General features: G+C 40.4%; 1 protein-coding gene across 9 annotated transcripts in view; it reads left to right on the top strand.

Annotated features, from left to right (window-relative positions):
* The window catches only part of FSHR (follicle stimulating hormone receptor), an 80,931-nt gene extending 68,727 nt beyond the window's left edge, over positions 1-12,204 (top strand). For 8 of the 9 annotated variants that reach the window (XM_064415175.1, XM_064415170.1, XM_064415169.1 and 5 more), the window contains 2 exons: positions 2,264-2,449; positions 8,183-12,204. In XM_064415175.1, coding sequence (XP_064271245.1) covers positions 2,264-2,449; positions 8,183-9,410 — 1,414 coding nt within the window. In that variant the 3' untranslated portion in view covers positions 9,411-12,204. The remainder of the gene's footprint in view (positions 1-2,263; positions 2,450-8,182) is intronic. The other variant, XM_064415173.1, reaches the window with a different exon arrangement.
* The last annotated feature ends 398 nt before the right edge of the window (positions 12,205-12,602 follow it).

The raw sequence follows: 12,602 nt of genomic DNA, 5'->3' as shown, positions 1-12,602 counted from the left end.
ACTCCCAGTGGGAAAGGGGAGTGATTGGAAGAGAAGGTAGATTCATTTTGCTGTTCCTGCACCGGCTGCTGTCAAGGCTGATGACTCACAGCCAAGCAACAATAACACAAGAACACATATTTCAATTGCTGATGCCTTCTGGTTTGATTTCCTACTGCCACTTTATAATCCTGTTCATCAGGCTTATTTAATTTATCAAGCCTCTAACGAGAGAACAGCATCCCAAAGAACCTCTGCGCTGAAATGTGTGTGGTAACTCAGTGGAGTAGTTTACTAAACCACCTGCACAATGTCTGTGTTTGGTTTTCAGGGCTTTTCAGTGGTGTATCCATAGCCATTCCCCACAGACATATTGAAAAAAAACCCCACAGGGGTGTGCAAAGCACTTTCTCTAACTCTGTTTATGTGTGATAATGAGCATAAAAAAAAAGCTTCTTAAATAAGAAGTAACATTTTTTTGTGGAAAAACAATTTAATATCTTTGAAACTATTTAGAGATAAAGAAAGATTCAGAAAACTTTTAGATATTTTTAATTGCTATTCCTATTCATATTTATTTCCACTCAGTGTAAAACCAGTTTGGATGCAGTAATGCTTTTTAGCTAACAAGCCAAAGAAAACTTTTTTTCCTGTGGTCTTGTTTAGAACTATGAAGTTACACATTCTCTTAATGATGCCATGAGAAATGCTGGCTGTGGATTTAAGCAGGACCCTGCTGTTTAGTTTTTGACTCATGAGCACACACTCTGGGTGACAGTTTTCATTAGGCAGAGCACTGAGGGTAGTAGTCAGCACGAGTGAAAATTGAGGCTGCTCATTGCAGCCTAATCACCTCTTCAAGCATCCAAGGTAGAAATCGATGGCCCAAAGTTTCTCATCAGCTGCCAGGTTTAGCTCCTGTAGAAACAGGCCCAGGACCTCAGGACCTCTTCTGCGAGAAGTGTGGCTTCTCTCAGCCTGCCCTGCAGAAGTTCATAGCACTTTGGAATACCCCAGTCTGTCTTCTGTAAAAGTCACAGTCCCAGCTGGGGCAGTGGAGTGGAGTTTGTGTTTGCTCCCCTGCTGCCACAGCCCATTGTCCAGTTGTTGAAGGTGGCACATTCCTTCAGAGCCTGGATGTAAAGCCTCAACTGTGTGCACAGCATGGACACATCTTTTCTTTTCTTGGAGAACAAGGAGCAGAGCAGCCACAGAAAACATTGCATCCTGGATCAGTCTCAGGCTGTGAGAGAGCACAGGGCTTAAAGGAGGAAGAGTGATTTTGTGCAATTCACTTTTACCTTTGCTCTTCAGAGAAAGGAGTTGATCTCAGGCTGTCATGATCTGAGGGACATGGTTTGGGTCCCAGTAAGGGAAATGTAGAGATGTTTTGCCTCAGCTGCTATAGTCTTGGAGCTATGGATTTCCAAGTATCTCTTAGCCTGGAGATGGAGCACCCTTGGTCCTTCTTCCCTTTCTTCATTTGCATGGCACAAGTCAAGATTAAGAGTATGCAGAACATGTTTCCTTTTAAAAGCTCCTCTAATGCTCTCTTTAGTTCATTCATGGCTGCTGATTCCATCACTGCCTCTGATAGCCTGTCCCACAGCAATTGCCTTCCACATAAACACATCTCTCCCAGCCTCCTGCAGTCGTGCTCCTTTCTTCGCTTCAGTCTCTGCTATATTTTTTTTTTTTCTAAACCTCCAAGAAGGTTTTGTTGGGATTTTTGTGTTCCTAACAGCCTGAACAATGCCACCCCTACTTCTCTTTAATGTTTTTCTTCCTAATGAGTACAAAATCTGATATCCCCAACCTGTACCCACATGTGAGCTTCTCTCTTTGTGTTTATTGCCTTTTCCACAGCAGCCTTCCCATGATGTGATGTTCATATAGCAAAATTCTGTTGTGATTTCATCAGCCTTTTTTTTCTTTTCCTTTAACAGTATTATGGGATGATTTCTGCAGTTTCTGGATATTTACTAAACGCAGCATCATATTGCAGTAATAGCTAATATGCCTTCTAATTTTTATCCAAAACATTATGGGATTTTTTTCTTCTGTTCTCACAGACTAACATCGCTTGATTGTTGTTTGCAATAGATATTAGCTCAGTTTGCTGGAGGAACACTCAGTTTAGCACTGGATCATCTTTTCAATGTAGATTTCCAGCTAATCTGTTTCCATTCACTACTCTGAGAATGAGTAGGACAGTCTAAAACACATATCCATTGTTGAACAGTAAATTTGCTTTTTACCAAGATTTTCATATGTTTTCTTAAAGGGATATTTCCAGCACAAAAATCAGTTTCCTGCCAAGTCATGGATTAGAGTTCATTAAGAAGCTAAGAGCAAGATCTACATACAATTTAAAAAAGCTTCCTGACTTAAGCAAATTTAGATCTTTGATTGAGGCAAACTTCACCTATCCTAGCCATTGCTGTGCATTTACAAACTGGAAAAGACAAAAGTAAGTGATTTAATTTGTTTTTCTTTCTGGTGCTTTTCAGCAGTTGATAGTGAATTAAATAAAATTCCTCAAAATGTGGATAGAAAAGGTCTCTTCAGTGCAGGTAAGTAAATGGATGGAAAGACATGAATACGCAATACGTACAGATTTATGCATGCTACACAGTGCACTGCCTCTCCATTGCAGGGAATTATTAAATTTTGATAGCATCAGCACTTCCCCCAGACACAGCTCTGCCCTCACTTCTCATGAATCCATCTTCCACTGGGACCAGCCTGGAGCCACACTGAAGACATTAACCAGGAAACATTTGATAACTCTTTCAGAAGGTAACTGGAGGGAAGACTGTGCTTGCAGAGAAGCTGGTCAACACTTGTTCATCAGTCCAGGAGGGCAACAGGACCACTGAGTGATCCCAAACTCTCCTTTCAGAAAGCCTCATTGGTGTTGGAGCCCTGCCCAGCCAAGCATCACAGATACCTTATCTGTTGAGTTCAAATTCACAACAATTTGGGACATTTTTTCTGAGCAGATCCATTTCACACAAATCAACAGAGCAGGGTGGGAGGCTAAGGTGCCTTTTTAGACTCCAAAGGCAATTTTCCATGCTGGTTTTAATTTTCCATTACCAAGTTGCAGTGAGACTTTAGGTATCAGTGATTCTCATTGAGTATTTTCACCTCAGTCATACAGTCTTGAAATGTTCACATTTAGTAGTTAATGAACCTCCTGAATCTGCATCACTGGAAAACATGAGGAACTGGTACCTACAAAAACCCTTGGTATTGTTTGAGATTTTTCCTTTACTAATGTACTGAAAGGCTTAGACTTTGCCATAAGAGAAAAAATTATGAATCATTGTTACAATTCAAGACATCATCTTCAGAAGTGGCACAAAACTTTGAATAGTAAAACCATGCAGAGAAAGAATAAACTCCTTGTAGCTTCTATTTTAACACCCTTTAATAGCCCTTTATTTTACTTTTAGCATTGTATTGTCTCCAGACAAGGGAAGATAACTGAGTTTGCTGATAGCTAATAAATATCATCTACATGTGTCTACAAAACTGCGTAAAGAATGCAAGTGTGATGGTGGAGACTATAGTGATGACAGAAGTATCTGACAGAATCCATTCTCCATCACCCATTTTTGATCCAAATTGCTAAGTTTTCACTAGAACAGTTGATCAGCAGGCAAGATTTTCACATGCTTGTGCAATCTCATGCAGACACAGTGCCTGGTGGCTTCTAAGCAGAAATGGGTCCAGTCCTTCCAGAACTGGTGGCAAAGTGTTGTTTTCCAATGAGTCCAGTGAAAGCATGTTTAGTTCTGGATCTGCAAAGGAACACTGATATCACTCTGATTCATATTTTCAAAGGTATTTGTTTTCTGGGCGACTTGGGCCTTATCAGGACCCAAATCCCAGAATCCACCCCTTAAATTAGGCAACTGGACTTTTCAAAAACAAAGAAAGAGTTGCTATTGAAGGGAAGCTACAGGAGGAAATAGTCCTGATCCTGTGGAAGCTCTCAGTATCTAGGGTCCTCACTTGGGCTTTGAAAAACTTCCATGCCACACATTCACTACACAAAATTGAAGTCCACAGCATTCACTTCCCCCTTAGTACAGCCCCACTTTTGGAAGCCTTTCCCTGGATAACAAGAAGGCAAAGAGAACATAGCAAGAAGGCAAGGATGACATAACACAGCCCTTTCCACAGCCTGGGTAAGTGTAATTTTGCAAAGAAATGCCAAGAAACCTGTGAAGAGCTCACATAGCCCCAGTGCGGATGTTTGAGGCTGGGCTGGAACATCATGCCATGGTGGGACTGCTTCTGGAGCAAGTCTGGTCACAACTCTACCTCCCTGGTCAACAGAACAAAATTGAACATATTTATCCATGCCTTTAAGAGTTACCATATGTATTTTCTACCAAACATTAATGCAAAATTATGAGAACCTATTACTTAGATGAACCTCTCCTGTCAGCTTCTTTGTAACATAATTAAAAATTGTCATTTCTTTCATACAGTCATGTCTCTTGTAGTGAAATTGGTGTGAAACTGAGCTCCTCTCTCCAGATTAAAGAGAGAAAGTGGATGCATGTGTTTGGTTTGAAGACTGAAAGTATTACCATACACTTCAGCAGAGATTAGTCACACATACAGTAGCTACACCCTCCTTCATTTCAAAGCACTTTTCATGACAGCTGGCACAAGCTCTGTGTGTACTGAAGGCTGCTCAGGCTGTTTAGAAGTTATTAATAGTTTGCATAGTGCTTGATCACACAATGTGTAATATTCCTTTGGTGAGTGCTTGGCTCAGAGCAGCAGGCATTGCTTGTGGTGGTGAGAACCCTGGTGTGACCTGGCTTGTCGTGCACCTTCACAGGAGATGGCCATTCCTTGTGGCCATTGGCCTCGCAAAATACTTCCAGGTAATCCAGGGAGTATAAAAAGGATGCCCCATTCCCCCCAGAAGTGCATTTCTAAGGATCACAGCAGCAGCTGGCGTTCACATGAGAACTCTGGGAAGGAATTAAGATAGGGATGTGTGGCCCCTTTCATGTTTGATTTCCCCTTTTTGAGACTTTTACAGCACTCAAATCCCTAGATAAAATAAGTTACTGTAGTGGATCATGCTCAATCACCTCTCCAAAAACTGTCTGCAGCAGCTAACAGGTGCTGTTGTGATAATGGAAAGCTTAAAACTGTTACAGCAACAGTGCTTTCTAAGTTTTGGAGGATGCCACATCAAGCACTGTTCTGCCAGTCTAAGAAACACAATTAAAACATAAGATAGTTTTGATTTTTTTTTTCTCATTCCAATAAGGATTACATGCTAAATATTGATCTGTAGTTCAAATAATGTGGTGCCTAAGAAAAGGTAAGCTGCATTCTTAAAACAAGTCTAGTACAGTATGTTGAACTCCCCTCACGTTTTTCTGTGACTGGAAAATAATATCCTTGTAGTATGCATAGGGCAGAGGCCGGATGTTAAAACCCTCAAGTTGACACAGGCCATTACAAACTTCAGCAAGATTTTGGCTTTCTTTGGCATAAACATCACCTTCTGCCTAAAAGAATGGCATTGATATGACTCTGTCCTTACACTTGATCATTATTCTTTGGAGGAGCTGTCACTTGAAATCCTATTTTTTTCAAAAAATGTGGCAGCATCAGGAATGTGGTGTTTGTGCCTCATCTCACAAGAACATACTATCAGTTGCTCACAACTCACTTAATGGCACTTTTTGGTGAGGATGATTGGCTTGAGATAGGACTTATTACAGAGCACAGGTCAAGACTGTTTATTCTGCTGAGCATGTTTCTCAGCACACAAGATCCTGCTGCCAGCAGATCCAGACAAGGCACATAAAATAACAACTTAAATAACAACTTGAACAAAGGTAGTAATTTTTGTTTATTTTTGTCAGAGCACTCTGCCAATTTCAATTTTGTTCTCTAAGTTGCCCTTTCTTCAGTTTATTTTTCTAGTTTACTTGAACAGAAGAATGTTAAACAGTAAGGAAAGTTTACACAGAGAGGGAATGAATTAACTGTATTATGACACCCAGTCACAACAGGAAGCAAGGACCCACACATCCCTTGGGAAATAATGTTTTAACTTGTTGCTCTGAGTGCACTGCACAGCCCAAAAGGTGAGAAACAGAGGGCAAAGAGATGACAAAGAGTCAGTATCAGAGGATGGCTCTTCCTTCCCTTGGGAGTTTCATCTTACCTGCTCCCAATACAGGGAACCAGCAGGACGGTCCCCATTACCATTCCCTGGAGCAAACACCTTATTCCTTGGGACCCTGCTTTTATTTGGGACACTGGCTGTAAAAATAAGACAAGAATTAATGAATTGCAATAATCAGAAATATTTAATTGTCCTTATGAATCACTCTTGCCTGGGTATATATTTAGGTCCAGGCAGTGCCTCCAAAATTTTAGAAAAAGTTTATTTTTCTCTCATGCTGAGAAATGATTGGCTACAAACATTTCCCCTCAGTTCATTTTCAAAGAACCACCAATTGTTGTAGCTTTCAGTGCCCCCAAGTGTCTGTTGCACTAAAAAATGAGAGACTTTTTCTCCTGTTATTGCTCCTTGGAAGCCTATATTCCCTTTCAGCCAGAGAACTGTTGATATATTGATCAATACTCTGGACCCTTCACTCATCCTTATGCGAGTAGAACACACGAGAGCAAAATGTAATGCCTTGTTATTGCTACTGTGACCTTCATAGTGAATATTTGACCTCACAGAAAATCAGTTTTCTGACTCAGTTGACAGGCAAGATAAAAAATATTGATAATAGTAGAGGATGTTCAGAATCTCATAGGAAATGTCCCTCACCTTCTGGTGCTGAAAGTTTTCCTTTCTTGCAGACCCTTTAAACTCAATTTTCAGAAGATGTAGTGAGTGCAGAAAGTCAAAAGTTAAAATTAGGTTACAAAGAAGAATTCTCCCTTTTAGGCTGCTACCAGTTGTTAAAAATTTTAACTTTACTTGCCAAGGGAGTTCTTCTCTCAACTGTATTCAGAGTCAGGGTGGAAGATAAGCTGGGGTCCTGTCCTAGAAATTACACACCTAGACTTCAGTCTGGGTTGTAGCTGAATTTAGGCAGAGATGAACCGGGTTTGTTTTACAACAAATTGTCAAGTGTTTTATTCCATAACTCAGATTAGGTCTGCATCCAAAACTGTGGATGCAAATTCATGGGGCAGCCAAATTCTAAGGCAGCCAAAGAGCAAAAACTCACCATTCATTTCACATTTATACTTGATAGTTCTTGATATTTACAATCTTGTTGGAGCTGATCATCTTGCTATCATCAGCCAAAATATTTGTTTCTTCTGTAGGTCTATGCATGGAGAAGGACACAAGGCTAATACTCTACAAAATAAAGTCCAACACAAAACTATCAAAAATGTTAGTGTTTACTTGTGCTACTAAAAAAAAATTAAAGTGTTTAAAAAATGCTTTCTGACAAAAACAAAAGCAACTACTGTTTTCATTAAAATGTTCAGTTTAATTTGGTTTGGTTTGGTTTTGTTCACTTGATTTCTAATCCACTTATTTCAAAAAGACAGTTTTTGAGCAAAATGGCCTCCTATGCCTTGTGTTTCTGTTGGCATCTGTCGTCTAGAAACTATCTGGAATTCTGCATGAATTTATTTGTGCTATTTACTTGTGCTACTGGCTAATCACTAATACAATATGAGGTACTAAAAATGAACATCACAAAATGGAGTTATATGCCCTGGCAGATTTACAAGATGGTGGTGGTCAAAACTTTTAGGAAAAAAAGGAATTTGAGAATTTGCAGCTGATTTGACTCATTCCTCGAAGCTCAGTCTTACATTGGTGTTCATTGTCATGCATTTCCCCCACGCTTGTCACAGACAGCTTAGGTGAGAAATTAATTTTAAATGAGGGAGGCTTCTTACAGAGTGTGTTATCCAGGTGGATAACTGCATCCTGAGCATTAGGCAAACATTAGGTTTTCCTTTCCTGCGCAGTTTATGATGTTTCCAAGTCATTTACATGTTCTTGTAGTATTTTATAAATAGGGACCAACCGCACTATTAATTTCAGGCTCCAGGGTAATCTGTATAATCACCTAACCAGAAAAACTGTGCTGTTAATGGAAACTGGAGGATTTCGTGTTTGTTTTTTGCCTCATACTGTGTTTCTTAGCTTCTAACTCTACTCTTTTTACAATTTCAGGACTGAATTACATCCGATATGTAGCATATCTCAGGTGAAGCAAGACTTTGAGGAGAAGCCTGGCAAAAAACTACAGAGAAGGTCTGCAGTGGAAGATTATATTTCCAACTATGGCATAGGATTTGATCCAGCAGAGAATGAATTTGACTATGGTTTATGCAATGAAGTAGTTAATGTAGCCTGCTCTCCTAAACCTGATGCTTTCAACCCCTGTGAAGATATCATGGGATACAACATTCTGAGAGTCCTGATATGGTTCATCAACATTTTAGCTATTACTGGGAACACTGTTGTCCTCATTATTTTAATAAGCAGTCAATACAAACTCACTGTTCCTCGCTTTCTAATGTGCAATCTTGCCTTTGCAGACCTCTGCATAGGGATCTACCTGCTGTTTATTGCCTCTGTAGACATCCAGACCAAAAGCCAGTACTACAACTATGCCATAGACTGGCAAACTGGGGCAGGATGCAATGCTGCAGGATTTTTCACAGTGTTTGCAAGTGAGCTCTCAGTCTACACGCTGACGGTGATCACCCTGGAGCGCTGGCACACCATCACCTACGCCATGCAGCTGCACCGCAAGGTGCGGCTGCGGCACGCCGTGATCGTCATGGTTTTTGGCTGGGTGTTTGCCTTCACAGTAGCGCTCCTTCCCATATTTGGGGTCAGCAGCTACATGAAGGTCAGCATCTGTCTGCCCATGGATATAGAAACACCGTTTGCCCAGGCTTACGTTATGTTTCTCTTAGTGCTGAATGTGCTGGCGTTTGTTGTTATTTGCGTCTGCTACACCTGCATCTACTTCACCGTGCGCAACCCCAACGTGGTCTCCTCCAACAGCGACACCAAGATTGCCAAGCGCATGGCCATACTGATCTTCACCGACTTCCTCTGCATGGCACCAATCTCTTTCTTTGCCATATCGGCCTCGCTCAAGGTTCCTCTCATCACGGTGTCCAACTCCAAGATCCTCCTGGTTTTGTTTTACCCCATCAACTCCTGCGCTAACCCTTTCCTCTACGCCATTTTCACCAAGACTTTCCGCAGGGATTTCTTCATTCTCTTGAGCAAGTTTGGTTGCTGTGAAATGCAAGCTCAGATTTACAGAACAGAGATCTCCTCGTCTGCTCATACTTTCCACACAAGAAATGGCCATTGCCCTCCTGCATCAAAAAACGGTGATGGCAATATTTATTCTTTGGTTCCCCTGAATCACTTGAACTGAAATGCTTGCATAAATTTCTGTCTGAGGCAGTGTGCTAATCACTTGCAAGCATGTGAATTTGAATAATGACTTCAGCATAACATGCAAACTTATTTTTTATGAAAAGAAAACTCTTTCCAATTCCTTATTTTTGTTCAATGAACAACCATCAGAGATGACATATCATCTTTATCAGTTCTTGAAGAACAAAGTGCCAAAGTGTTCATGTAGAACTGTCTCAAGAAATAAATGAGATCATAAACTGGTGTCTCCCACCATGAAAGCAGATATTCCCTTCATTCTAGGGAGATGTTAGTTGCTTTTTGAGAATTAAGTAGTGGTTATATACAGTTTTAAAAAATACGTAGAATTAATTTCTTTTCCTGTGAATTGTGTTATAGCAATACAGATAATTAGCTTTTTTCATTAATCACATCTCCTGGGGTTACAGGAGACAGAAGGCCAATTTAAGCCCTCCTCCAGCACAGGCTTGCTAGGAATGAGAATATCTCATGATGTTTCCATTTCTGTTGAGCACAGCAGGGAGGCAGGAGGCATCTCCAGCTATGATGGATCTTTGCAGTTCCACACTGTGTAGACCTGCCTTACCCTGCACAGAAGTGTCCCTTTGTGTGGTATTTGTGTTGGTTTTGATTGGCAGGCTCAGAGAAACCCGTTTCCTCTGAGTTTGTATTAAAGAGTTGATTTGGTTTAGGGTTTGTTTTCAAGGCAAGAAAGAGCAAGAATGAGGGCAAGAGAAACCCCTCATAATAAAAAGGGTGGTCTTTAAAGCTGTTTTCACAAACTTGAGTTCACTTGTGTGTCTGGGTGCCTCGGATATGCCAGCATGGGCCAATGGGCTGCTCCATCCACCAAGACATGTGAGGCAGGCTTGCCATACAACAGCGTTTGTGTACTATACTCCCTGGGCTGCACAAAGAACAATGGTTCTAGATGTGGCTTTTAAATCCCTGCACAAAAGTTCATGTGAAATCCTAATTTTTTGTATACTCCTTTTAGGATTTCTCCTTCCCTTCTAAAAAAAAATCCTTTGTGCACACATTATTACGTTCTGGTCCAGATAGGAAGACCTGAAATAAATCATAAGCTGCAATATGTTGAAATAACAATGCAAAAAAAAAGTTAAAAAGAAAAAAGATAAAAAATTTTAATCAAGATTTTCTGATTTTACAGGGGTTTTTACTAACATCTCAATGAATTTACAGACTTTTTACGTTATTTGAATATCTAATTTTTCCATGGTTCATCATTCCAAATTGTAACAAAGATTCATGGATGGGTAAGGTTTTCTCATGCTGATTATATGTCTGTGTGTGGATATGTGGCATAAAGAAAACACCAGGAGAGCAGTCTGGGCTTCATTCCCATCTCACAAACAGCTCACAGTTCTGCCCCATGAAATTATAAAAGCTTGGAGTCTCCATGGTTAAATGTGATGTGCTTTAAATGTTTCCTACCTACAGCTCATAAAATTTCAGTAGCAAATCTTGATGCTTCTATCCATAATTTCTCTTGTCATCAGTTTCACATTTCAGCATCTGAATCTTATGTGAATAACAACAGGAGGTGATTATTCATTCAGTCCCAGCCAGGGAAGGAACTATCAGCTCCCTAGTGCATAAAACAGGGGAGATCAAAGACAGTGTGTTTTGGCGGGGGAAATTTCATTACTCAACACAAGTAACACTCCCTCCATGATCCAGGAAAAGGAAGAATGAAAGAGAAAAGTGGGAGAGACACTTCATCTCTGGGAAGATCATCTGACTACTCAGAGGAATCATTTTTTTTCACAAATGCTTTATGTCATATACTGTGTGCTCGTGTGCAGCCATTAAAACCCATCCCGATGGAAGTGACTGAATGATGATGTCCCAAAATGACAAATAATCTAGTTATATTTTTTAAGGATCCTGAATCTATTATTTGCCTAAAAATGAGGGATGTTCTTTGGCAAATGCTACCCCACTTTTGATGATAAATAGGGAAAATTCTTGCAGTGTGTCATGTCACATTTCTTGGCTGAGCTCTGTCCATTTACCGGGAATGAGACCTGGCAGCTCAGGAAAACAAAAGCATAGTGGTCTAGAAGCCAGTCAAGTAAACCCTCTCACAGATACATCAGGCACATGAGCTTGATACAGACCATCTACTTCATGCAAACCCATTGCCTGGACATTTGCAGAATCAGAACACAGTTAAACATGTTTTTATAATTTGCATCCCTGAACAGAGACCTTGCAGGGCTGTGTCTTGTACTCAGAGTCAGACCAGAGCCTGGGATTGAGCTGCCTAGCCCATGGGTTTTCCTCCAGAGGAGATATGAGCTGATACATGAGGAGCAGGTAAAGCCTGCAAAATTGGCCACCTTGCCTCATGGAGGACATGTAATCCTGCCCACACGTGCTGCTCAGGAGCTCTGGAAGCAGCTGAGAGACTGACTGTGCAGTTACCAAGACAAAATTCTTCCTCTTCTACTCCTTAGATCTTCTTGGCTTTAGCTATTCTTTTGATTTTAATTTCAATAATCTTCCAGATTGTAAGGGATACTGTGGGACCTGTGTCTTTCCCTGTGTGAGATATTGGTCTTTTGGTATCATTTTTTTTATTTGAAGAAAGCAGTATAAAAAAAATACTCAGGATACATTTTGTCCATGCTTGTAATGTACAAAAAAGCCTGCTGGAGTTTGGTGTGGGTTTCCTCAGCTCTTGAACAACATGTTTATGTTGCAATCTCTAAACTATTTTACATTTCCCTTTCTGAAATCTATTTTAATAAAACCAATATCAAAACAGAGTGCCTTGAGAACAAGTGTGCGGCCAGAGATATGTTGACAAAGTATGCAATAAATGTTGCTGCTTATCTGGAGAGTTCCATTTATGCAGTGCAGCCCCCACAGTCAGGTCACTGTGACCTACAGATGAGAGACTGCAGAGAAAATCCTCCTGTAGCCTCCTGGAGAGTTAACAAAGCACAGAAAGGTGTGCTTGAAACTTCTTCAGCAAATAACACAGGAGGACTGACCTGTCTTTGTTTTAACAAATCTCTTGTCTTAACCCATATTTCTTAGGAAATAAGATATTAACCATTGACAGAACTCAGGCATATTTTTCCTCTTTAATTCATATTAACAGCTCTTCTAAATTTTTACCCCTCATTTTTAGAGGCAGGGTTTGTAATTCTCTTTTGTTTAG

Source organism: Passer domesticus, chromosome 3 (genome assembly GCF_036417665.1).
Source record: "Passer domesticus isolate bPasDom1 chromosome 3, bPasDom1.hap1, whole genome shotgun sequence".
NCBI lineage: Eukaryota > Metazoa > Chordata > Aves > Passeriformes > Passeridae > Passer > Passer domesticus.
This window is presented reverse-complemented; position numbering and strand designations above follow the sequence as displayed.